General features: G+C 51.1%; 1 protein-coding gene across 2 annotated transcripts in view; it reads left to right on the plus strand.

Annotated features, from left to right (window-relative positions):
• Positions 1–27,529, plus strand: part of FSTL4 (follistatin like 4) — a 447,609-nt gene that overhangs the window by 280,243 nt on the left and 139,837 nt on the right. For both annotated transcript variants that reach the window (XM_025292703.3, XM_006065073.4), the window contains exon 5: positions 26,369–26,562. In XM_025292703.3, the coding sequence (XP_025148488.2) occupies positions 26,369–26,562 (194 nt within the window). The remainder of the gene's footprint in view (positions 1–26,368; positions 26,563–27,529) is intronic.

Here is a 27,529-nt window from a genome sequence, read left to right on the forward strand (position 1 = left end):
CTGGTTCTGAGCTGTCTTTGCTCCTGCCCCTTCCCTGCACTCCAACTCCACCCCCCACCCCTGACCCTCTCAGCCTCTCCTCAACGCCTCCTCCTGCCATTCTCTGGGCACATGAGGGCCCAGCAACTTTTGCCCTTCTGTTCCAGGCCCACTACCCCCTGAGCTTCAAGAGCTTCAAGCCTCAGCCTCTCCAGCCCCACCTTTTCCGGGGCAGTCCTTCCCGGCTGTCCTTCCTGTCCTCTTGTCAGCTGGTCCCTGCTCCCCTGTCAACCCCGCTCTGTGAGGGCACTGTGGGAGCTCCCAGAGCCAGAGATGAGGTGACCTGGGCCCTGAGGAGGCCCCTCAGGAATCTGTGGGTGCCCGAGAGGTAGCACTAGAGCAGGGACCAGGCCCTCTAAACCCCTAGGGCAGGTAACCGCGCTCCTGTGGCCTGGGTAGGGGGAGGCATAGCTGACAATGCTCTGGAGGTCTCAGATATGTTAATGATGTAGGTACTCTTACTGCTCTTGCTTCATGAACAGGGTTCAGAGAGGTGAAGTGACTTACCTGAGGTCACACAGCTGGTAAAATGGCATATCCAGGAGCCACACCTAGGTCTTCTTACAGGAAGACTGCTTCACAATGGGCCTGAAAGGACAGATGGGCCTGGAAGGAGCAGGGCAGGGGGGCAGTGGTCCAGAAGTGACAGGATCTAGAGTTTATACAAGGGTTTTGGTAGCTGGATGTGCTTCATTTGTCGATAAGAAGAGGGAAGAAAGGAAGAAGTTTTCCTCCATGAAAGGTCTCCATGACACTTTTCTCACCCCCTCCCTTCTGCACACATGTGCGTACACACGTTCACACAGCAGCTTGGTAGAGAGTCCTGTGACCCAAACAAGGCTGGTGAACTTTCTTTGGTTGTGTTCTGGGAGTCCGTGACCAAGCCTGCCTAATGTCCAGTAGGAAGCCAGTCCATGGTAAGGGACAATCATCTCATAGTTATCTTGACCTTCGCTTAGATCTTAACTTGTTGTTGTTCATTTGCTAAGTGGTGTCCAACCTTTGTGACCCCACAAACTGCAACATGCCAGGCTTCCCTGTCTTTCACTATCTCCTAGAGTTTGCTCAAACTCATGGTCACTGAGTCAGTGATGCTATCTAACCATCTCATCCTCTGTCTCTCCCTTCTCCTCTTGCCCTCAATCTTTCCCAGTATCAGAGTTTTTTCCAATAAGTTGGTTTTTCACATCAGGTGGCCAAAGTATTGCTTCAGTTTCAGCATCAGTCCTTCCAATGAATATTCAGGGTTGGTTTCCTTTAGGATTGACTGGTTTGATCCCCTTGCTGTCCAAAGGACTCTCAAGAGTCTTCTCCAGCACAATTTGAAAGCATCAGTTCTTTGGTGCTCAGCCTTCTTTACGATCCAGCTGTCACATCCATACATGACTACTGGGAAAACCATAGTTTTGACTATACAGACTATTTGTCAGCAAAGTGATGTCTCTGCTTTTTAATATGCTGTCTAGGTTTGTCATACCTTTTCTTCCAAGGAGCAAGCATCTTTTAAAATCACTGTCACCATCCACAGTGATTTTGGAGCTCAAGAAAATAAAATCTGCCACTGTTTCCACTTTTTCCCATCTATTTACCATGAAGTGATGGGACTGGATGCCATGATCTTAGTTTTTTGAATGTTGAGATTTAAGCCAGCTTTTTCACTGTCCTCTTTCACCTTCATCAAGAGGCTCTTTAGTTCCTCTTTGCTTTCTGCTATTAGAGTGGTAGCATCTGTGTATTTGAGGCTGTTGATATTTCTCCTGGCAATCTTGATTCCAGCTTGTGATTGATCCAGCCTGGCATTTCGCATGATGTACTCTGCATAGAAATTAAATAAGCAGGGTGACAGTATACAGCCTTGATGTACTCCTTTCCTAATGTAGATGATTGAGTTCCTGCACACATTTTCTACGTTGCCCTGTAGTACTTTAGGAGAGAGATGATGGCTGAAGTTGCCATCATCAGAGCTTGGCTGTCTACCCCTGGCTGGGTGACAGACACATAAGTGGGGTGGTGGTTCCCTGGGACAGTAACTTCAGAGGACCTTCAGGGATCACATACCTGGACTCAAGCAGTGGTTCAGGAGCCTGGCCATGCTTCCATCTATCCCATGAGCCTTTGAAAACAGAGGCCTGGGCCCCATCTGGAGAGGGTTGGTGAGACTGAGACCCAAACAAGCCTTGCTCCCAGCTGCCCAGGGGTGACTGTACGTTTTTGTGGAGTTATCTGAGTGAATTATTTTATTCCTGTTTTATGTCCCGAACAAACCCACATCATCATTTTATTAATGCATTTGCAATTACTGCCTAACAATTTCCAGTTCCGTGTGGTCTGTGATATGGGGATGCTTAATCAAATATCCGCATGATGGGCCTTTAAGTTCTCTGGGACCAGAAGCTTTTCCCATCAATTAAGCTTCAACAAAATGAGTTTTAGGCTCATCTGCAACTGTATTTTTATGTTTCTTTTATGGCTCCCCTGCCTTCCCCTGGTGTCTTTAGAGATACCAGAAAATGTGGTGTGGGGCTGAGGTATTTATTAGCAGTGTGCAGAGAACAGGTTTATAATGGTCATTATGAAATATTGAAGTGCTTGCCTTGAAGTAGAATAATTTATATTTCCATTACAGTCATTTCACAGGTGCCCTCTCCCACCCACTGCCAGTGCCACCAGGGAGAGGGGTGTCCATCCTGGGCCCTGTGGGCTCCCTGGGATTGAGGCCCTGGAGGTGTTTCCTCTGTAAGGAGATTGAACTCATAGAAACTTTCGTGGACCCCACACTCACCACATACCCGGAGGTCTTGGGAATCTGACCTATTAAATGCAAAGAGGATTTCCCAGCTACCCAGGGTGCTCCTCCTTTGTGCCAGGTTAGGTGCCATCCAGGGCCAACAGCCCTGGGGACAAAGATGGTCAGGCCCCTCTCACACATGAGAAAATGCAACTCAGGGAGAGAAGAGCAAAATTCCCAGCAAGCGGGTGCTGCTCTGCTCACACACATAACCCGAGCAGGTGCACACAGTGATGGCGGGCACACCCAACCCTCCTGCCTGTCCTGTGAGCACACCTGGGGGAAAGTATAAAGTGAAAGAGGGCCTGGAAGGGAGGACTGTCCGGCCACTCTGACCCCAGTCCCCGTACTTCCAGACACTGAGCAGAGCTCCCTCCCCATCAGTGAAAGAGACAGCAGATCCCAGGTGGCCCAGGCTGGCTCCTGGACATGGCCGGGGCACCCCATGCTCATGCCTACTTGTCACCATTCCTCGTTCCTCTTTTGCCCCCACTCATGTGAAGGAGGTGGGTTTGACTGGAGGGAGGTTCCGAGTGGAGGGGAAGGAAGGCCTGTGAGTATGGAATATCCATTTTAGCTAACCCACCAGCTCTTCTATGACATCCTGGGTCAGAGGGAAACTTAGAGGCCTTGTGTGTCTCAGTAGAAAGGACTCTGGACAGAAGTCACTTGCCTGTTCATCTGGTCACTCCTTCGTTCCTTTGGCGTGTGTTTGCTGAATGCTGATCACATGCCAGGACCTCCACTGGTTCTCAGGCCATGACAGGAGGGGCATGATGGGCAAGCAGAGGAAGTGGAGGCTGTAACATCCGAAGGACATGCCCATAGAGTACTGAGGACATGCAGAGGAGTGTGAATATGCAGAGGACAGTGATATGCAGGGGAAGCCACATGCCAGCTAAGACCTAAAGGTGGTGAGGAGTTTGCCAAGATGGGATATGGTGTGGCTGTGGTGCCATGAACCAAGGGTGATGCCAGGCTGGTGTGAGACACTGAAGGTGGCCCAGGGTCCTTGGAGCAGGTGTGTACATGGGAAGAAGTGAGGCTGGTGAAGGGGCCAGGCCAGTAGGGGAGGACTCTACAGGCCACGGGGAGCAGTTTGGCTCTCCCCTGAGGACAGTGGGGGTCCTCAATGCTGAGTGGAGGGGGTTGGCCGGAGCAAGATTGGAGCCACCGGCTAACCAGGACAGAGTGGTCATCCAAGTCATGTTAGTGGTTTCCTTGACCTAGAGTGGAGACAGAAGGAATGGGGGGAACTGGCACCATCAAGAAGTACATAGAAGTCGGATTTGCTGCAATGTGGATGGACCCAGAGACCGTCATACAGAGTGAAGTCAGACAGACCAATATCCTATGTTATTGCTCTATATGTGTAATCTAGAAAAATGGTACAGATGAACTTATTTGCAAAACAGGAATAGAGTCACAGGTGTAGAAAACAAACTTATGGCTACCATGGGGGGCAGGGAAAGTGGGATGAATTGGGAGATGGGATTGACATATAAAAAATACTGTGTATGAAATAGATCACTACTGAGAACCTACTGTATGGCACGGGGAGCTCTACTCAGTGCTCTGTGGTAACCCAAATGGGAAGGAAATCCTAAAAAGAGGGGCTATATGTATATGTATAGCTGATTTACTTTGCTGTACAGCAGAAACTAACACCACATTGTATAGCAACTATACTTTGAGAAAAGTTAATTTAAAAAAAAGAAATAAGGAGGCACTTAGAAGGCAGGACTGAGGGGCTGGGGATGGCAGGGTGGCAAGGTCAACATCAGGTATGTGGTTAGGCAGCTAGAGACGCTGGCGGAGGGGCCACTGGCTGGGGTTGGGATATAAAGGAAGGAGTAGTCTATATGGCAAGTTCACTTGGGGCCAGGATGAGTCAGAAGCCTGAGGGACAACGTGGAAAGATGTCAGAGCAGCATCAGGGTATGAGGTCTGGAGCTCACTCAGGAGAGGGTATGGGCTGGACAGTGAGTAAAGACCTCTCCAGTCTTCCCCTACTCCAGCCCCTGATCAAAGGGACTGAGTCTACTGAGGAGCACCCGCAGCTCATGTCATCCCAGTCTCCAAAGAACCAAAGCTTCTAGGAACCCAGAAAGCACTGGAGCAGGAAAAACAGTCAAAACAGCAACGATCGGGTATGGGAGGGCCTACAGAGAACAGGGCGGGAAGATGGAGCATGGAGAGGGGCCAGTCCTGGGGGCCACACTCACGTCCTGGCCACAGGAGGTGGTCCAGAGAGGGCCACTGGCATGGGCAGGTCAGTGCATCCCCAAGGCTCTGGGGCCTCCAAGAGCCGAGTATCATGTTGACAGGGCCAGTCAGTGGTCCAAGTTGCTGCATCCCTTGGAAGATAGCAGCTTCTACAGCGCACAGGGTGGTCTGGGCCAAGACAGAGGTAGTCAGGGTGAACCAGGCCCCTCCAGAGACATGGCTCAACCAGTACTCACTCATGACCTGCCCAAGGCAGGCAGAGGTGCCAGAGGGGACCAGCTCTCTCCAGCCCCCTCGCCCAGGCTCACCTACCGACCACGTGTCTCCACATGGGTGACCTAGGGACTGATGCACCCAGAGACTCAGCCTCACATTCACACACACCTGTGATGCACAACACCCCCAGAACCCCACTGCTAGATGCCTTCCACACACGTACTAACCACCCCAACAGCCTCCTCTGGAGTCACACGGGCCTCAGTGACTTGTAGGCAGGAGGCATGGCTGTTCTCGGTACTAAATCTCCATTTCTGCAAACAGTGTCCCCAGGATGCTCACTCCATTTCGCTTAAAAACTAAATCAACTTCACTGAGCTAGCCGACCTTGGCAAGGATGCTTCCCCAGCTCTTGGCTGGCTTTCTGATGAATGGGGTGAGGATCTGTCGCTCTCTGGTGCACGTTTAAAGCTCTGAGAGGCGTGTAGCTCTAGCATGCAGCCTGAAACTTGGAGACACGATTCGGGAGAAGAATCTCCTAAGGCAGGGGCGGCATTTTAAATGTAATTATCACCGGTATTCCCAATGTGCAGCCCCAGATTTTGTACCAGCAGACTCCCTCCCTACATATTTACTTTTAGTTCCACTCTCTTTCCTGTGATCCGCTAGTTCTACTAAGTCCTTTAAAGGCTAGGATCGTGGCCATTTGCTCAGGTGGACATGATCCAGATAAGGGGACCCAGACCCTCTTCTTGAAGATGTCCCAGGCTCCAATCCTGTACTAATGCACCCCAGTTAACAGGCAGGGCCAGCCCTGCCAGTTTATCTCATCTCCTTTTAAAGACAGTAAAGCATGTGCTCAGGTTAGTAGCAGAGGACTCTTTACAGCTCTCCCCTTGGTTGGAAAATGTGCCTTTGGCTCTGTCATTTGGGTCACAGGGAGAGATGCCCCCACCCAGAACACAAGCATCATTCCCCTGGGTGGGTGGCTTGTCTGATGAGCCTGTGCAGCTGGTCCAGAGGTGGGGAGCAGGCATGCCTATCCCATCTCTGCACTCCTGAAAGGGCAGGCAAAGGGCTCTCAGCCTCACTCGGAAGGACGCTGCCCTGAGTCGAGCCCCGTGGGCTGCAACCCCTCACCCCACCCCTTGCCTGGGGCCTGCCCCGGTGCAGGTGAGGAGGCAGCCCCGTTGTGCTGTTCATCTCTTCACGTCCTGTGGCCTGGCCTTCTAGAGAGCAGAGCCTGTGCCTCGTCCCCTCTGCGCCCCACTGCCTGGCCCAGGGCTGGCACCCCCATACCCCAAATGCACCACGAGTTAGTGCCTATCTATTGAGTGAGCGGGGACAGGACCTAGGGACTACTCAGGGCTGTCTGTGCTCGTTCCCTGCACCCCATCCCTCCCTCCTTCCCCAGCTGAACAACTTTACTGGGGAGGATGCCAGCATGTTTTCTGGGACCTCTCAGTGAGTGGGGGCAGGGGTGCCACCTGGTTTGGGGTTTTCAGAACTCTTTGCCCAGTGACCCTGTAGCCTACATTTGGCGGGAGATACAGAGTTACTGTAAGCCAGGCAGTAATTCATGAGCTCGTGAATTCACAGAACAGGGGTAAGCGACGAGGTTGCCCATCTCTGTCAAGCCAGACATCCAAAATGGTTATAAATTATCTCCTGCTGTGGAGTCAACTTCCCTCTGCTCCCTGGATGTAAATTATCTGAATGTCACGTTGCTTAAGACCAATTAGTCCGTCCCCAGGCATAGAGCATCCCACATGGGCATGGTGGGTGCTGGAAGTACAGAGAGGCCCCACACGGTTCCCGCCCCTGCAGCTGCCATCTGCTTGGCAGGGGTACCACCCACTGGAGAGCGAGTTCATGCTGAAAGTCAGGTGCAGTGTCCAGGCCGTAGTTGCCACAGAAGAGGGGGAGGGGGCTGGCCAGGGACAACTTTCCAGGAGGGGACTTGAGCTGTGCCTGGGAGGGTAGTCCAGGGCCTTGACGGGAGGGATGTGGGGACAGGAGAGTATGGCTGGGCCTGCTGGGCCGCTGTCATCGATAGTGAGTTGGGCACAATTGGACCATGAGGTGAGGTTGCAGAAGGGTCCATCTCACTCCCCTCTGAGTAGACCTTTGATGCCCATTTCTGGGCCACACAAGCTAAACAGCCAGGGCCACCAAGGTCGGTCCCAACTGAGCCTGAGTCCTCGTTTCAATTCAACAACTTGGGAACCCGGTAGAGGACAAGGGGGCAGAGCAGGCCAGGCCGTGGTCTGTGAGAGGTTTCCATGTCCTTCCCCACCGGCCCTGTGCATTCAGGGGCCTCTAAGGAGGCCGTGGTGATGCCAGGAACCGTGGTGAGCCCTCACCGAGAACAGATCGATTCCACAGCAATAGCTCTGAGCCAAGAGCCACCCACTGCCAGCTGGGCCTGAGACGTGAGCCAGGGTCCACAGAGGGGTACCTTGGAGTGTTGCCCAAGGGCCTGTGAGGGGTCATCCCAGCTGCTAGACTGAGCTCCCAGCCAAGTGTGGGGGTGATGCCAGGATGCCCCTGGAACTGGTCATCCCCTGGCCTCAGCTTCTTCCATTCATACTCCTAAGGCTCTTCTGCAAACCCCACCCCTCCACAGAGACCCAGGCCAGAGGACCTAACAAACCACACCTCCAGGGAAGGTAGGCAACCCGGCCCCCAGCCTGCTATATAGGCCAGAGTCATGCCCCAGGGCAGAGCCTGAGCAACCAGGCAAGCGGCTGCTGCACATCACAGACCCCCTCCTTGAACCCCACTCCCTGTCCGTGTACCCAGACTGGTGCCTGGCCGAGGACAAAGACCCTACCGAGGCAACAGACGTTGAGAACTGTCAGGTTGCCTCTTAAATAAGCGTATTGTTGAAGTATAACACAGACAGAAAATGAATAAATCATAAGTGTAGAGCTAAATGTGTTTTTACAGAAAACACATCTCCTGACCAGCACCCAGAAGCACCCCACACAATGCCCTATTCAAGTCTCCATCCAAGCATCACCCTATTCAGGTTGCCTTTTGAAAGAGGAACAGATGCGACAAACCAGATCAGAGACAAAAGCCCACCTTGTGGCTTAGAGGAGGCCCTAGGAAGAGGGGGTACACTGGGGAAGGGAGCACAGGCCAGAGGGCTAAGGAAACTCTGTGTGAGCGTGGAGGAAAGTAACCCAGTGAGTGTGGCAGACACAGGCCAACTGTCATGTGTCACTGCGCTTATGAAACCACAGAAATGTGTCTCGGCAGGGGAGCTCTGAGGAGCTCCAGTGCTTTATGTCTCAGCCCAGAAAGATTTAAGCAAGAGGCAAAGTGATAGATGGGCCACTTGTGAGGTTTATAAGCCGGCACTTGAGAGGTGCTGCCCCCAAGAACTTAGCGAGCTGCAGTTTTATAATCCAAGGAGGAAAGGGGCGGGGGAGAAGACCACCTTCTTCCTCATCCTTGAGTAGAGGTCAGGCTTCCATCATCAGCTCCTCCTCCACGTCAGGCAGGGGAGTTTTCTTGTCCCCACATGGTCAAACCAGGACTGTCATGGTGTGATGGAATGAACCAGAAGGTGTTAACATGGACTAAACTTCAGTGAATCATCTCAGGCTTCAATATAATGTGCGTTTTTCCTGTATTTTTGTTTTTAGTGTGTACAGAGGAGCGTGTCCTAGGAATTATTAACTGACTGACTTACTGGGCAGGATATGGGTCTCACGCTACCACTGTTGTATTGCTTGGGGGCACGTCTCGTGCTTCTGCTGCAGGTCTTGTTGCGAAGCAAGCCTGCTTGTTTTTGTGGTTAAGCAAACTGGCTTTCTTGAACGATCACTAACTTACAGGGTCTCCCATACTTTTCTCTTTACTTACGATCCCTTAGTGGGGTTAACTATCTAATCACCTGCTTTGTCCCTTTACTCTGTCCCTGTCACTTAGAACACAAAGCAACTACCTAGGGATTTAATAGTATATAGATGACAACATCAGCTTCTAACTTGGGCCCTTTCTAGGCTCTACACCCAGAGGAGAAGAGACTTTTGAAAGGAAACAGTAAAAATTGTTAGTGGAGTAGAAAATAGACATCTTCTGTTGGCTCTTCCTGCTGTTGGTGATACCCTGGGACTTGGGTGGGGCCTGGGTCTTTGAATGCCCCAGAGGTCAGGCACAGGGCATTGAAGATCCCTCTCAGGTCAGGCCGAGTCCAGTCCACTCTGCCCTCAGGCTTGCTAAGAGCAGCTCTGAGCCAAGGCTGCTGGCCATGAAAGACCAGACCTGCCAGTGGTGATAATAAGATTTGCCAAAGAAGAGGCCTCACATCTGGGCAGGGTTTCCACCTCCCCCTCATGCTACAGAAAACCCCATTCTCTCCCCAACGACAGTCTCCTTCATCCTTCCCCACAAGTTTATTTACATCTTGTGGAGTTTCTTTGCAAGAAGGCTGGAAATAAAAGAGAAGGAAGGTGGAGCTGGGTCAGGAAAGACTCCCAAGGGTATGGGCACAAAACACCAGGCAGGTGATAACCTGGCTCAATCACCCACACCCTAGGACCCAAGACAGACCCTGACTGTTCCTGGCCTCAGTTTCTGTGTTGGTACAAGGAAGAGTCTGGACTACATCATGCTAAAGCCTTTACCCCATGCTCTTAGGGTCTGTGGCCTATTATTTATGCTGGACAGACTGTGTTCAGTTCAGTTCAGTTCAGTCGCTCAGTCGTGTCCGACTCTTTGCGACCCCATGATTCGCAGCACGCCAGGCCTCCCAGTCCATCACCAACTCCTGGAGTTCACCCAAACTCATGTCCATTGAGTCGGTGATGCCATTCAGCCATCATTTCCTCTGTCGTCCCCTTCTCCGCCTGCCCCCAATCCCTCCCAGCATCAGAGTCTTTTCAAATGAGTCAACTCTTCACATGAGGTGGCCAAAGTATTGGAGTTTCAGCTTTAGTATCAGTCCTTCCAATGAACACCCAGGACTGATCTCCTTTAGAATGGACTGGTTGGATCTCCTTGCAGTCCAAGGGACTCTCAAGAGTCTTCTCCAACACCACAGTTCAAAAGCATCAATTCTTCGGCGCTCAGCTTTCTTCACAGTCCAACTCTCGCATCCATACATGACCACTGGGAAAACCATAGCCTTGACTAGACGGACCCTTGTTGGCAAAGTAATATCTCTGCTTTTTAATATGCTATCTAGGTCGGTCATAACTGTGTAGGGATCTTTAAAAGACCGACAGGGATGGGGGACAAGGGATGGGGGGCTAGCCACTGGCACAGGATCAGTCACTGGGCTGCACCCCTGAATCAGCAGCTGTGTGTGTGTGTGCGCATCTGTCTACCTACATGGGGACTTTTTATCCAGTGTCCTCTGTGCACCTGGCCCTGGGTGACAGGCTGAGGGCCTACAAAGGAAATGAAAGAGCATTTCACCCCACGCTCTTGAAAATCTCAACAGGACACCATACTCATCAAACAGTACTGTTAGTGGGGAAAACTCACACCAAGGTGAGAGTGGGATTGGCTTATTTAATTGACGGCTCCTGTGTTTATTAGGGGCCATTAGCATCAATAAGTGGCGGGTGTAGAGCCTCACCAGATGGCTTCTCAGATTTGCCCTTCTCCATGGAAAGTTCTTTGTGATGTTTTACCCACCTTTTTCAAAGCCCAACTCAAAAGAGGGCAGGTAAGCCTCCCCTGAGGTTGAGGCACAGCATGCCAGTCCTGTGACACATGCGGGCTGCACCTTGTCTGTGGGGATTCACACCGGACACCTGGTCACAGCCTCAGGTGTGAAGGACAGCATCAAGCTGTGGGGCACTGGCCCCACTCTGCCTGCCCCCAGGGGTACCCCGGGCTGTATACATCGTCCTCCGGAGAATTCTGGAGTGTCCCTGTCGCTCCCATCTCCTGTGGGTGTTGAGCCCTCTTAAAACACCTGCATCCGTTTTCATGACAGATAAGGCAATGAGGAAGCCATTTTCGGGATGCGAGAACTTATAAGTAAGCAGGGCAAGGAGCAGGCCCAGCGATGTCCCAGTGTGTGAACCGAATGAGAGTAAGCGCATCCACAAATCCCACTGCAGTGTTTGGGGAGCGAACAGAGCAGGCAGAGCAGTGATGCGACTGAGCTGTGTCCAGAATAACTCGCTTCGCTGGAGGGGAGGGGCTTTCTGAGCCACAGAGGAGCTGAACCCTGGATGCCTCTTCAGTCCCACTGCTCCCCACCTTTGCTGTTGGCCCCCAAACCCCCTTCGCCAGGCTCTGAACACCGAGCCAGGACCACTGTGGCCCGCCCATCAGCTCAGACAAGTCCTGCCTGGAGCTGACTTTCACAGAAACAACAGTTTCTGGGGCTCTATCTGTGGGCCGCCTGCATTTTGATAGGTTTCCAGGGTGGATAATCCCTGAACAGCAGAGCAGATGCAGAAAGGAGAGCCTGCTCTCTCTCCTCCAGCGGCTCAAGCACCGGAAAGGCTCTAAAGCTCTCCCGAAAGGCTGTTGTTCTCTCTCAGAGTTGTTGTGTGGAGTTTTGTTTTCCTTTGTTTTGACCTGAGATTTACTGTCAATCATACAAGTCAGAGAGGTTCAGATAAACCTTCAAACCTCAGGGAACTTCTCCAAGTCACATCAGGTCTAAAAGCCTCTGTTCAGGTAATTCTCTCCAAAACGCTGTGTCCTGCCAAGGCCACATACAGGATGAATCCCCGACTTAGAGCAGACCTTGCCTTCTGAGCACGTTCTCAGGCAGTTTTCCTCTAATACCTTTCTTTCTAAAGTAAATGTCCCACGAGCCCAGCTAAGCTTCTGCTGGTGGAGAGGTGGACCTTGTTCACATTTAGGCAGTTCTTTCCTGGAGACCCAGTTCAGTGGCAGAGATTTGCAGTCCACACACCCCTCATGCCAAAGAAGGAACGTCTCTGCTTGTTGTCTTTAAAAGTCAGTGGCTCTCTGGCGTGCTCTGAACCTGAGGATTACCGCATCTGAGCACACACCCCAGACAACACAGAGGAAAGCAACACACCTCAGGCCATGCCAGCGTGTGAGACACGGGTTCAGAATCTTCCCATCCCAGTCTCTTCACCTGCGGGCGCAGAGTGTCCGGGCCCCACCCAGTGGCATCCCAGAAGGACAGAGGCAGGGAGGAACCCTGTTCTGGAGAGAGGGGGGAGGTGGGTCCTGCCCTGGGCCTGGCACTACCCACAGAGGGCCTGTTGTCACCAGTGGGGCAGGCACGAAGCCCTGTCCTTGGGGGCTGCGGCTGGCTGGCACCCTAGGAGTAGGCAGCTCCACAGCCCAAAGCATGGCCCTGCCCTCTCTGCCTCCCTGTGCGTGGCCTTTGCAGGCTGGGCTTGCACACAGGGGCAAGTGTACACGGCACAGCCATGGGGCTGCACACACACACTCAGGCACACTCCTATACCTTTCCCCCTGTCCTTTAAAATCCCAGAACCAAGCAGTGTCAGAAGAAGTAAGGCCACCACCTCACAGCCATTAGGACAGCCACTCACAGTAAAACAGGAAATACTAAATGTTGGCAAGGATGTGGAGCAATTAGAACCCTTGTGAGCTGTTGATGAGAATGTCAAATGCAGCTGTGGAAAACAGTATCACAGTTTGTCAAAAAATTTAAAATAGAACTACCATATGGATTCCAATTCTACTTCTGGAATTGTCTCCAATTCTGCTTCTGAGTATTTATCCTGAAAAATTGAAAGCAGGGTCTTGAAGGGATATTTACATACCCATGTTCACAGCAGCATTATGCACAATAACTAAAAACAGGAAGCAATTCAGTGTCCATCAACCGATGCATGGAAGAGCAAAAGGAATGTTACATTGAAATGTTATTCAGCCTTAAAAAGAAAGGAAATTCTGACACATGCTACTAATGGATGAACCTTGAGAACAGTATGCGAAGTGGAAGAAGCCAGCCACAAAAAGACAACCAGTGTACGATTCTATTTGTTTATCCGCTCCTTTACATATCTCAAATAAAGAGAATCATGCTGTAGTCTTTTTGTGACTGGCTTGTTCTACTTCTCATACTGTTCTCAAAGTTCACCCGTGTTCACTCGTCAAATAAATGTGTTCTATTTATTTGAGATACATAGAGGAGTGGTGGCTCAGCTGGTAAAGAATCCACCTGTAATGTGGGAGACCTGGGTTTGATCGCTGGGTTGGGAAGATCCCCTGGAGGAGGGCATGGCAACCCACTTCAGTGTTCTTGCCTGGAGAATCCCCATAGACAGAGGAACCTGGCAGGCTACAGTCCAAAGGGTCGCAAAGAGTCAGACACAACTGAGCAACTAAGCACAGCACAAAAGAATGGAAGTCACAGAGATAGACAGAATGGTTTTTGCAGGGGCTGAGGGAAGAGAGAATAGGTGACTATTGTTCAATGCAGACAAAGTTAAAATTCTACACATGGAAAGAGTAATGGGGATGGATGGTGGTGATAGTTGTACCATATTCTGAATATCACTGAGCTGTATACTTTAAAACGGCAAGTTTTATATTATGTGTATTTTACCATGATAAAAATAAGCTGAGGAAAAACATATTTTCATTGTTTCCATAGATGACTAGTCTTTAATCCTTCCAGACTCAAAGTTACCTTTTCATAGCAAGTATTGTATAATGTCCCTGTGTAATCTTGAATGAATACGTGTCCTCACCAAAACTGGGATATAAAGAAAAGTCCTAGGCATAAAGCATGCGTTTTAAGTAACTGGATGCCAGCTACATACCCCACCTCACAGTGGTAAGATGTCAGCCCCGATATGTGGATCTTGGAACAAAGGCTGCAGATGGAGCCCATGATGGGCACGTTAGGTTGGCAGTTTGAGTACTCATGTGTCCTTGAGTGTGGAAGGATGATTCTGCAAAATAGTGGGCAATTCTCTATAAAGTTGTAAACAAGGGACTTCCTGGTGGTCCAGTGGTTAGGGCTCCGTGCTTTCACTGCCAAGGGCATGGGTTCGATCTCTGGTCAGGGAACTAAGATCCTGAAAGCCACAAGACACAGTCAAAAAAATTTTTTTAATATATTTTTTTAATTTTTTAAAGATGTAAACCAAATTTACAATATACAAGCATAAGTGCATCCTTGGAAAATCCTTTTCGTGGCCGGAAGGGGAAGTATTTTGCGTGTAACACCTCGGTAGGTCCTAGTAACCCAAGAGTGGTAAGTAGATCTTTCACTCCAGTTAGAGAGTGGCCACTACCCCCCACAGGCTGTGATTCCATTGATTTTTGTTCCTGAGAATTGCTGGGAGGCTTCATCCTCCAAACAGCTAACCAAAAGTGACTGTCCATGGTGCAATTTGAAATGTTTGTTGGACAGGACAGTGCTACAAAGAGCAGGGTCCCTAAGGTCCCTGGTCCCAGCCACTAAGTGCCACCAGGGCCCCCGCCAATCATTGTGAGAACCAAAAACACCCGCCATGGAATTTCAGAATGCCTGCTAGGAACAGCACTGCCCTTCTTGAGGTCACTTACAGAGTGCATCTCCTGTGCTGTGAGTCCTCACAGAGCAAAACGATCCCTTTACCTGGATGTAAGCCTGGCTCTAGGGCCAGGAGACCTTGTCCCCACCATTCACTCAGTCCACAGCGGCCTCAGACCCTGCTGCGTCTCTTGGCAAGGTTCCCCTCAACTCAGTGCCCACTCGAAGATCATAGCGGCTTAAAGCAGTGACATTTTTTTTGACATCTGACCCCGAGGAACTAAATTTTTGCAGCCTCAGTAGCAGGACATTTCCGTTTGCTTAGGAGTCTGGAGGATGAAGCCTCCCAGCAATTCTGGGGGAATCACAGCAGACGGAGTGGTGCTCACCTTTTCTCCTCTCGTCCCCTCCAGCTTCCCCATCTGCCATCCCCTGGTCTAGCACCACTGCTTCTCCTCATGGTGCAAGTAAGGACAGGAGGGGAGCAGGCAGGGGACAGAGCTTCTGGGCAGGGCATCAGGGGAGCAGAGTCTGGAAGGAGCACGTGTCCTCCTCCTAGAAAGTGTGAGTAACTTGGTAGGGAACCTAGTCATGTGGGTTTCCCACAAACGCAAGAGTAAAAGCTAAAGTTCTTAATTCCAGGAGGGCTTTAGCATTTATTCAAGTTTTCAAACATTACTCTTTCACTCAGGGGCCACCTGATAGATGTGCCAGTCAACCATAAAAAGTGTATGTGGATCCCTCTCCTAGGAATCCAACCAATTTTGCTTCTCTAATAGGAATAGAAGAGAGGATTGTAAATGTCAAACAGCAGATTGTATAGCAACATCAATTGAACCAGGCATTCATGAGCAAATGTACCATTTATCTAGCAAAGCTCTGGGTGGTTTTGTTAATTTAAATTACCTGATGCTGGGGAAAAACTTGACATGAGGTTTTGTCCACAAATTCAGGTTACTTCCACCCAGCGTCTGAGAAGCCTTGATCAGCTCTGGTGCGGGCAGCTGGGGAAGGAGGTGTGTGGTCTGCATGGCATGTGTGTTGGGCTAGGCAGGGCAGAGGCCATGTGGAGCCCTAGATGTACAAATCCTGTTTGTGGGCCTAAAGTGGGTCCTGTATCTTCAACTCAGAAGCCCAGGATGATGAATAGCACAGTCTGTGGAAGAGAACAGAGAATGCTGAGCAAGGACAGTGACCCAGCCTGATGCTAGGCCCTCTTTGGAGTCTGGAACAATGAGGGGCTGCTAATGAGTGTGGTGGGCCTGCTGTTGGTTCTGGAGTTAGGATTAGTGAGTGAAGAGGGGAGACAGGCTGAGTGAAGGCAGGGCAGGAGACAGGCTGAGCACTGTGCATCAAAGGCAGGCAGGAACTTGCCAAGCCCCTCATAGCCCATGACAGCATCCAGTGTGGGTCCCCGTGGCCAGTTCTCTAAGACACTGAAGACACTCATGCAAGAGATGCAAAGGCTTTGGGACATAATTTATGGCAGAGACAGGCAGAGACGAAGACAAGATGAGCATGTGTAGCTTGTCAATGATGCCATACAATCATCTCATCCTCTGTCGCCCCCTTCTCCTCCTGCCCTCAATCTTTCCCAACATCAAGGCCTTTTCCAGGGAGTCCGCTCTTTGCATCAAGTGGCCAAAGTAGGAGCTTCAGCTTCAGCTTCAGCATCAGTCCTTCCAATGAATATTCTGGGTTGATTTCCTTTAGGATTGATTGATTGATCTCCTTACTGTCTAAGGGACTCTCAAGAGTCTTTTCCAGCACCACAGTTCAAAAGCATCAATTCTTCAGTGCTCAGCCTTCTTTATGGTCCAACTCTCACTACTGAAAAAACCATAGCCTTGGCTTTATGGACTGTAACATAGTGGTGTCTCTGCTTTTTAATATACTGTCTAGGTTGGTCATAGCATTTCTTCCAAGGAGCAAGTGTCTTTTAATTTCATGGCTGCAGTCACCATCCACAGTGATTTTAGAGCCAAAGAAAATAAGATCAGCCATTATTTCCACTTTTTCCCCATCTTATTTGCCATGAAGTGATGAGACTGGATGCCATGATCTTCATTTTTTGGATGTTGAGTTTTAAACCAGCTTTTTCACTCTCCTCTTTCACCTTCATCAAGAGGCTCTTTAGTTCCTCTTCACTTTTTGCCATTAGAGAGGTATCATCTGCACGTCTGAGACTGTTGATATTTCTCCTATCAGTCTTGATTCCAGCTTGTGATTCATCCAGCCTGGCATTTGGCATGATGTACTCTGTATATAAGTTAAATAAGCAGAGTGACAATATACAGCCTTGACATACTCTTTTCTCAATTTTGAACCAGTCTCTTGTCCCATGTCTGGTTCTAACTGTTGCTTCTTGACCTGCATACAGGCTTCTCAGGAGGCAGGTAAGGTGGTCTGGTCTTTCATCTCTAAGAATTTTCCACATGTTTGTTTTGATCCACACAGTCAGTGGCTTTAGTATAGTCAATGAAGCAGAAGTAGATGTTTTTCTGGAATTCCTTTGCTTTTTCTATTATCAAATGGATCTTGGCCATTTGATTTCTGGTACCTTTGCCTTTTCTAAATCCAGTTTGTACATCTGGAAGTTCTCGATTCATGTACTGTTGAAACCTAGCTTGAAGGATTTTGAGGATTATCTTGCTAGTATGTGAAATGACCACAATCGTATGGTAGTTTGAGCATTCTTTGACATTGCCCTTCTTTAGGATTGAAATGAAAACTGACCTTTTCCAGTCCTGTGGCCATTGCTGAGTTTTCCAAATTTGCTGGCATATTGAGTGCAGCACTTTCACAGCATCGTCTTTTAGGATTTGAAACAGTTACACTGGAATTCCATCACCTCCACTAGCTTTGTTCATAGTAATGCTTCCTAACACCCACTTGACTTCACACTCCAGGATGTCTGGCTCTAGGTGAGTGACCACACCATTGTGGTTATCCAGATCATTAAGACCTTTTTTGTATAGTTCCATGTATTCTTGCCAGCTCTTCTTAATATCTTCTGTTTCTGTTAAGTCCTTGCCATTTCTGCCCTTTATTGTGCCCATCTTAGCATGAAATGTTCCCTTGGTATCTCTGATTTTCATAAAGGGATCTCTAGTCTTTCCCAATCTGTTATTTTCCTCTATTTCTTTGCATTGTTCACTTAAGAAGACTTTCTTATCTCTCCTTGCTATTCTCTGAAACTCTGCATTCAGTTTGGTATATCTTTACCTTTCTCCTTTGCCTTTTGCTTCTCTTTTTTTCCTCAGCTATGTGTAAGACCTTCTCAGAGAACCACTTTGCCTTCTTTCATTTCTATTTTGTGGGGATGGTTTTAGTAACTGCCTCCTGTACAATGTTACAAACCTCCATCCATAGTTCTTTGGGCACTCTGTCTACCACATCTAATCCCTTTCATCTATTTGTCACCTGTACCGTATAATCATAAGGGATTTGATTTAGGTCATACCTGAATTGTCTAGTTGTTTTCCTCACTTTCTTCAATTTAAGCCTGAATTTTGCAATAAGGAGCTAATGGTCTGAGCCACAGTCAGCTCCAGGTCTTGTTTTTGCTGACTACATAGAGCTTCTCCATCTTCGGCTGCAAAGAATATAACCAATTTGCTTTTGATATTGACCATCTGGTGATGTCCATGTGTAGAATCATCTGTTTTGTTTTTGGAAGATGGTGTTTGCTATGACCAACAAAATGGACAGAGCACCTCCTTAGAGCTGGACCTTGGCAGTAAAGCCAGATTTGAAGAAAGGGCCTTCCAGGAAAGGGAAGCAAATTTGCAGGCTGCTTTCTGGCAGGGGGTAGTCAGGAACTGCAGCTCAGGCCACGGTGTAAACACTTGCCCAGAGGACCTGAGTATGGCAGAAGTGACCCATCTGCTCAGAAGTCATAGGTCCCAAGGGACAGCCAGCAGAGGATCACCAGGTGGCGTGACTTTGAGTACACCTGTTTGGGGGTTGTGAGGGGACCATATCATGTGTGCTTAGCAATCTCTAGAAATTGTCAGAATTTTGTGGCTTGGTCAACACCATCAGTAAAACTATATCACGTATTAGCAAAAACGTATCCTAAAGATAAACCCATTGGTTTTGGTACTTATTGTTAATTGAATTTTCCCAGAAATGGCAGCAGAAAGATTGTTCATGTTCATGAATTTACATTAAATTAAACATCTGTTCCTCTTAAGCTAAACTCCAGTAAAGTTATGGCAGCTCATAAATTAGACGGGGGAGGAAAATGCTTCTTGCTCTTTGCACGGCTTAGCAGTTTCAAAATAGACCTCAGAATGCCACATTGCAACTGAGACCCATGTAACACAAGCATGTTGAGCTGTGATGTTGGTGCCAGACGATTAAGCTGAGTTTTTGCTTTGGTGGTGAAGATGGCAGCTTTGTCTTCAGCAGTGACATTACTTCTCAGGCCAGCTGGGGATAGTGTGGGAACCAGGGAGGCAGATGCTTGGGTGGGGGTCGGGGCAGAGCCTGCCCGTGAGCAAACCCAGCAGCAGCCAAGAGACTGTGGGCACACCCCTGAGGGTCCTCCCAGGAGAGGACCCCTGAGGGTCCTCTGAACCCAGGGGGCTGGGCCGCCTGGCCTGGTCAGGAAGGACTGGAGTCCAGAGGTTGTGGCTCAAGGGCATGGCAGGCTGCTGTGTGGCTTCTGAAGGGACAGCCTGTGTGCAGCTCAGGAAGGGAGCTGCCCTCCCCCAGGTGGTGGCGTCTCAGAGCATGACCCACCAGCCCCCACTGGGCACTTTCTTCCTTCCCATCCCCCTGCTCTTTAGCTCACACCCATCCCCAAGTGAGATGACTCCTACTAATGGCAGAAGAGTTCTTCATGATATCTAGTATTCTCTGTCCTGAAGTCCCCTCTCCCATAAATTTAGGGGTTTGCCAGGGACTCTTGAAGTGCAAGGCTGCCTCAGTAAGGGAAGGGCCAGCACCCCGGAGACCATGGGGGGTTGTCTTCATAGGGACCTCAGGATCCCCCTAGCCCAGACTCCCCCCAGTTCTACCCACATGTAAAGTTCTCCTGGAGCTCGGCGGGTCCCCAGGGTCAGCTTTGTGTTCAGTTACTGATTAGAACCCTCGTGTGGCACCGAACCTTCCCTGAAGCTGTGCCACAACTGAATTCACCCTCAGGCCTCCCCACCTGTGCACTGTTCCAAGCAGAAGCCCCTTGCCTGGCCTTTTCCCAGGGCTGTCCAAGGCTGTCCTGACCAACAATGGCAGAACCAGAGGACAGACCCTCTCATCCTCCTCCCGTCCAGTGGCAGGTCCTAAAGAGCTGTGTGTTCCCTAGAGGGGCTCGAAGGAGACACTCCCATGTGACCCCGTGTCCAGCAGGGTGACAGCCTCTCTGTGGCCCCCCACCTCCTTGCCACCACGACTCCCAGGCTTGTTGTGCTAGACTCTTTGGAGCTACTGCTGCAGGTTTTGGGGTGCCCCCACTAGTGAGGTAGGATCCATGCCCCTGGCAGTGAGCATGACACAAACCACACACTAGGGCTGCCTCACACACTCATGTGTCAAGCCCCCTGCAGCCAGGAGCTGATATGATGGATGGCATGGCCCCCCAGCTGCTCCAGAGTTCCAGACCTCAGTCACTATGCCTCGGGGTGGCTGGGATTGTCCTCCTCCTCAGGACAGGGCTGTAGCAACTATCCACCAAGATTACACTTTCATCCAGTCAGCAGACATTTAATGAGCACTTTCTGCATGCAGATGCATGGGCCAGGTGCTGGCATCACACCTACAACAAGGCATGGCCCTGGCTTCAAGGGGCTCCCATGTAATGGGGCAGCCTGATGCCAACAGTGTATGAATAACAGAGTGAAGGCTGGGGAAAGGACCACGACAGACAAGAACAGGGCAGTGCACAGGGACGTCCTTAGATGGGGGTGGCTTGGCGAGGGAGGCAAGCAGAGATGGTCTCTCCATTCTCCCTACTACCTCTATTCCTAATGCCAGGACTCTCCAGCCCGCTCTCTCTCCTGCCTCCACGTCCCCCCAGTATCCAGGCCCTGGGTCTGCCCAGGGCCTTCACCACATGGCCCGTCTCCCTCTCCATTAGAATCTGAGCTCTCTGCTACTTGGCTGCCTCTCCCCCTCCTTGCCTATGCTGTGCCACATCCCTTTCCCCGACTCTGGAGCCACCAGCCCCTCCCACATCTGTGCCCAGAAGCTTTGCCTGCCACAGCAAAGACCGTTCCTTTGAGGCCAACCTGGCAGGGGCGCATGTGGCTGATGGAATATTCAGTGTCTCCCTCGCTTCCCTTTGTTCTGCAGGAGAAAGCATGCCTTTGATAGACGTTCAATTCCAGAGGCTGCTACCTGCGTCCTATCTCTCTTTGCTCAAAAAATTAAATGCGGACGTGCCTGTGCTCCTGCTGTAATAATCTCCCTCAGAGTGGAGGCAGTGTGGCTGGAATGGGAGAACATTAGAATCTTCAAAGAGGGACAATTATTGAGGGAACTAGATTAATGAGGTGTCATAACAACTTAGCCAGATCCGCAGCTGACCTTTCTCGTGGAGAACGGGCTTGATAAATGTAGTTCATTACCAAGTTCTGACATGAAAATAGGATCACACTCTGGGCTCCTCAGCAAGCGGATCAATATTTTATCTGCCAAAACAGGCCCGGTCTGTGAGCAGAAGAAGCCCACACACACACGTGCCAGCAGGAAGCCCGAGGCCAGTGACGGGGCCTGGCCAAGCGGGCCCACTGTTGCTGCATGGGGGACACCCCAGCCAGCGGAGGATGGCTGGGTCCTTCAAAGGGCCTGTTGGGGACTCTCATCACTGCCAGGCTGTAGGACATGAGCCTCCCTCCCTGAGAGGCCCCAGAGCAGAAACGTTCATGGGGACGGGTAGGCAGGAGGAAGTCTTCACCAACTTAGTGGCTACCTGTGCTAGGCGCTGGGCATCAGTAAAGGGGACAGAGATAAATGCACCACACCCTGTGGCTCATATAGGGCATTTCATGCAGAGAGGCCCTCGGGCCTGGCAATCATGCAGACCCTGCGAGGTCTATTATGTTTCCTTTTACGTCCGGACCCTGTAAGGTGTTCATTGTCCCCATTCTACGGTAGGAAATGGGGCAAGAAAGGCAGGAGTGGCTGCCTTTCCTGGGGTTTCACAGCCACTCAAAGGCAGAGCCTGTGATCTCCTTTGCTCTGCTGACTCCTTGTCCAGTGCTCCAACCAGCCTTGCAGGGACTGTCAGCAGAGGACTTGGTGTCAGGTGTCACAGCCGATGGTGAAGCCTGTCTCTGCCTGAGGACCCGAGGAAAGGTTGTTACAGGGTGGCCCAGTCACCCTGGCTTCTTGATGAGAGGATCTGCCCTGGAGCCACAGGACTCAGCCACGTTCACAGGCACTGAACACTCTCCCACTGCGTGTGCGACTACCCAGTCTGGTCCCACAGTGGGATGTGCACGGCGCTGACAACACCCCATCCAGGTTCCTGTAGTCAGGCCACTCTCCATCATCGTGGTCAGCCCCCACGTGGGCACTGGGGAAGAGTGTTGTGGTTCCCAAGCCTCTGCTGTACTCCCCTCCAGGGACTGTCCCCTCCAAAGGGGCAGGGTCTCTCCCTGGGACCAGGCCCACCCCAAACATGCAGAGCACAGAGAATTATGAAGCCAAAGGGCTAGTTTAGATCAGGCAAAATTTCAGCTGTGGCCAAGATGCAATGAAGAGTAGGCCGGGCAGAGATGTGGGTAAAGAACACTGAGGGGAGCAGTAAACACCGCCTCCATGCAGCACATTCGTGTGGCCAGGGCTACTGAGATTGTTTCTCCCTCCACACCCCAACCTCCTCAAGTCCCCAGTCGGCTTGCCAGGTAGATGTGCGGAAATGACCTGCATAATAATGAGAAGCACCCAACCTTTGGGTATCGAAGCTCTTGCCTGTATTTATTAAGGGGAGAGGGAGATCTGAAAACAGAGGCTATGGGCCAGGCCTCAGGACCCATGCATCACATGAGGCCAGCCAGGGCTCTGCTAGCTTGGCTCCTGGCTCAGGGTCGCCTATGCTGAGGGCTAGGCTTCACCCCCAGCCTGGCCAGCCTCTGGAAAAGAGATCATGGGTAATTTACTTTCTTTCTTTATATTTATCTGCACTTTCCAAGTGTTTTGTTGTTGTTTTGATGCGTGTGTTCCTTTTATAATAAGACAGAGGTTTCAAACTGGCAGCAGAGCGAGACCCTTTAGCTGAAGGCCAGCTCTGCAAGGACTCACAGGTGCCCACACCCCACCTCAGGGAGCCGTTACGTCTGACCCCACCGTGTGATCAGGAGGTTGTGAATGAAAAAGTAAAGCTGGGACTTGGTGAACTAGCACTTTCACGTGCTTCTCTCAGAAGCTGTGCATCCTAGAGACCAAAAGGGAGGGCTTGTGAGAGGGCAGTCCTTGCTGGAGATGAAGCCTCAAAAGTCTTGAAAGAGGCTGAATTGTGGAAGCTGAAGTGGCATCTCCACGGGCACAGAAACGCCACCGTCACGTGCCCTTCCTCTGAGGCTCACGCCCCCGTAGAGCTACACAGATATTAGAGGAGCCGGGAACCTTGAGGCAATGATTTATTTATTCCAGGTTGAGACTCATGTAAAGCACAACTGCTCCTGGGATAAAGAAGGATTGCATATCACCTTCTAGGAGCAGAGGGTTTGTCTTAGGACCTCCATGCCCAGCAGCAGCCAGGCACAGTGAGGGCCTCAGTAAAGGAAGGGACAGAGCAAGTTTGGCAAAGTGCGATCTGCTGGGCCTGGCACCCTGCCCCAGCTCCATGCTTCCCTCTAGCCTCATCCAAGCCCTGCTCCCTGCCCTACTCCGGCCCAGCCATACCCGCCTCCTTGGGACTCTGGACACACTGTGCTGCTGGATCCTATGCCTGCGACCCCTGTGACCCAGAAATCCCTTCCCCCAGCCTCCTGTGCCCACAGATCCCTCATCCTGTGGGGCTCATCCATAGCGAGACTTCCTTTACCTTGGCCTCATTAGCTCTCCTTCCATGGGCACCCTTGATGCCCAAGACAGAAAGCTCCATTGTATACTCAAAGTACCGCCCAACATAGAGCACAGAATTTGTGAGTAAATGCTGGTAAAAAGATGGAAAAGTCATGGGTGGTATGAGCCTAGCAGGAGGCCAGACCAGGGATTCAGGGAGCTGATCCTGGACACTGAGGCACCTACCTCTTCTGCCGAGTTTATTTCTAGGCATGTATATACCTTCTTGACCAGCAGGCATGGGCTGGGCATTGCCAGGGTGGAGAAGCCTCCATGAACTCACAGTGAACTGTAGGGGTGTGATGGGAGAGGTGAGCCAGGGGAGGTTGTTGCAGCCCACCCGACAGGACCTGCGTAGCTGGTTTTCCTGGCCACCAGAGTGGGAGGTGCTGTCTAGCTGCATGAGGACTCCTGGCCTGCGGCAGCAGGCAGCTCAGAGATCTGTGCCCCACCGAGATTGGGAGGATGAGACAGCTCTGCCCATCCTACCTGGCCCAGCCTGCTCCAACCTTCAGGTGTATTCTTTTCCTTTTGGGGGGGGGGAGTGGGGGGAGCCTAATGGTATGCTAGCGTTTCTGAGCCGAGCCTCCTATCAACCCCACATCCATCTGCTGTGAACACCAGCTTCCCAGTGTCAGGGCACAAATGCCTGTCCCCTGGAAAGCCTGACAGGCCTTCTATTCCAGGCCCCTGCAGATCCCCCACACATTTCCACCGCCACCTCCACCGAAGCATCTCTCTGCCCTCATACACTGCATCCAGCTTCTGCCACTTGCCGGGACTGGTTTTATCCTCTGAGGAGCTAGGCACCAAGATCTGGGCAAACCTCTTCCACTTAATTCCCCAGACTGGCCTTTGTCCAGCTCAGGAAGCCTAGGACAGACCCTGGGCAGGAGTGTGTGGCTGTGGGACACGGCCGTGATGCTCATGTGCAGACTTGAGAATCAGGTTTACCAGTTGGAGGCCCTACGAGCTCCCAGGAATGGATATGCTACCAGGCCAAAGAGGGGTGGGAGAGCTATTCTTGTCAGACCACGGAAACTCCTAGAGAGCAAATAGATTTGATTATATTGAACACAGCAATTGATTTTTTTCTAAATAAACATGCAGGATGAAATGGTAACAGACATCTGTTTCTGACAAGAATCAATTGACCCCAAATTGGAAGAAAGAAAATCTAGAAACACAAACAAGCACAAGAGAAAGTGGTCAGACCATCCAGGCTTGTCCAGTGAGGAAGGGAGAGAGACAGACGGACTTCCCAGCAGCCCTGTCCCCACCAAGCAGCTCCCTGTTTATTGCTCTTCAGCTACTCTGGTTCCAATAATGACAAACGGGAGAGTAGCTATCGTTTTATGAGCCCTTACTCAGCGCTAGGCCAGTGCCATGCCTTTTATCGTGTGCATGTCTTATTAACCCTCCTCACAGCCCTGTGTGGGAGGCTCTGCTCTCCCCCACTTCACAGATGAAATCACTGACACACCCTGTGCAAGGTACACACTCAGGCAGCCGCAGAACCAGGACTCAAACCCGGCAGACCACAGAGCCGGGGCTCTCCAGCCCTGAGCTGACACAGCCTGCCCTAAGCTGGCCTTGAAATTAAGGCGAAAAGACCTAGACCTCAGACACTCCCTTGCTAGCAGCACTCTGGCTTGAACCTGGAATGGATGAGGAAGACCCCACACCTGTGCTCCAGGATTCGGCAAAGCCAGGAGGAGGGGTACATCCTTCATCCTCATCCCAGGAGGAGGGGAAGTGGGGCAGCAGGGAGTGCTCCCCTGCTCTGCTCACAGCCCCGTGGGTGGGGAACATCTCCATGGCCCGTTACCAGCAAAGTTAAACTATATCATGTCACAGTGTATCACAGGCCTCATTTGCCAAAATACTGTGTGGTTCTGATGCTGTGGACCAAGCACAGCCGTGATGAAAGACCTGAGAGCAATGGGCTGTGTGCTTTGGGCTTACTTTCTTAAAAGCTGCCTTTTGTTTCTTGGTTGTGGGCTTGTGTGTACATGTTCGTCTTGAAGTAATCCAGCTCTGGGAGTGTTTCTAATTATCTTAAGCAAGGCTTATTAGTCCTGTTAACTGCAACTCCCTGATCTATGAGGCCACGGATTCCAAAGGAGCCTTTAAGGTAGGATTAAGGCAAAGATGAGCCACTGCAAACTGGAATTGGAAATGGCAACCCACTCCAGTACTCTTGCCTTGAAAATCCCATGGACGGAGGAGCTTGGTGCAGGCTACTATCCACAGGGTCACGAAGAGTCGGGCCCGACTGAGCGACTTCACTTTCCTAAAGCTGCTGTGGGGCTGCACTGTGAAATCCCCCAAATGAAGACTCCCATTCTGTCTGACCATCAGTCTGTGTCTGGCTGTAGAAGGTGCTCAATCAACATGTGCAGGGTGAACGACAGGCTCCTTCCAGCGTTTACATCATGTGTCGCTTGTATCCGGTGCTCAGTAAGTATCTGTGGCGTGGACTGGTGGCCAGTCGGATGGAGAGGTCTCATGTACTCAGGCTGCACCTTGCACTACGTCTAGCAGATGCCTAGTAACTGCCGATGGGTGGTGGGGTGGAGGGAGGTCTTCTCAAGACCAGGGGAGGAGTCTGACTCGAGTAACCCCATCTTCTCTTCCAGGTGACCCGTGCACCATGGCCGACTACGCCCGCCTGAAGAAGGTCCTTCTGGCACTGCAGAGCCACTTGCAGCCACTCCATGAAGGGGACAGCAGACAAGACCCCGCCTCCCAGAAGCGCCTCCTGGTGGAATCTCTGTTCAAGGACTTCGATGCAGATGGAGACGGCCACCTCAGCAGCTCTGAGCTGGCCCAGGTAGGTACAGCACTGGGTGAAATCACATTACGGGGGCATCCAATTTTCCATTCAGGGTGTGTAGAAAGAGAACCAGCAGACCCATGTGGGAAGAGTCGTTTGTCACTATCTCTGAAATGGGACGCTGAGGGGGCCTTGCTCCTGCAAGAGAAAGCATCTCCCAGGAGTCAGAGAGCTTGTGTTGAACACTTGGAAATATCTGACAAACAAAATGATGTCCGTGTCTCTTTCCCACCAGCCACCTTCAGCCAATATTTACCAACAAGCTCCGAGCTAGCTGGCAAAACACACTGTACACAGGCTGAGCTCTGAGGCTTTCATTAGGAAACAAATCTTTTCTTCCTGAATCCTTTACTGTCCTCAGCAGGAAGGTTCAAAGAAAGCAGATTTGGTTTTCCCCAAGAGCTTTGGGAGCTGCAACATGCTGTCCCCACGTCCTCTCCCCCTTGGACCTCACCAGTGGTGGTACCTGGGTAGCAGCAGCCCACACTCCAGTCTGTGGCTCGCAGGCATCCCTGTGGCCACCCCTAAGCACTGCTCTCTCCTTTGAGAGAACACTCGGATGGAACCTATGGTTTGCCTCCCTCCCAAACACAGCACGTGTGGCCCTTTACCCAGGTACCAGGTGGTACAAGGGCCATAAGCATCTGCAGCAAAAAGCAACAAGGAAGGAGCAACCCAGGGCAGCAGGCACACCAGCTGCAGGACAGGCCTGTTGGGTGCTGGTGGTGGAAAGGCAGGCTGGATGGGCCCAGGGGTCTGCATTCCTGCTCCTGCTCTGCTGGTTTGGGTCTGAGAGCCTGGGGTCCTAGAGCCACACCAGGTGCAAAGACATGGACGGAGGCTAGGTCAGCAACCCGCAGCTCTGCCCCCGAGACCACAGAGTGCCCCGCCCCGGGCTTGGCACTAAGGGAGGCCCTTTACCTGCAATGTGCCCCACACAGGCATATCCCTCACTCTTCAATAG

The sequence above is a fragment of the Bubalus bubalis genome, chromosome 9, assembly GCF_019923935.1.
Source record: "Bubalus bubalis isolate 160015118507 breed Murrah chromosome 9, NDDB_SH_1, whole genome shotgun sequence".
NCBI classification, from domain to species: domain Eukaryota; kingdom Metazoa; phylum Chordata; class Mammalia; order Artiodactyla; family Bovidae; genus Bubalus; species Bubalus bubalis.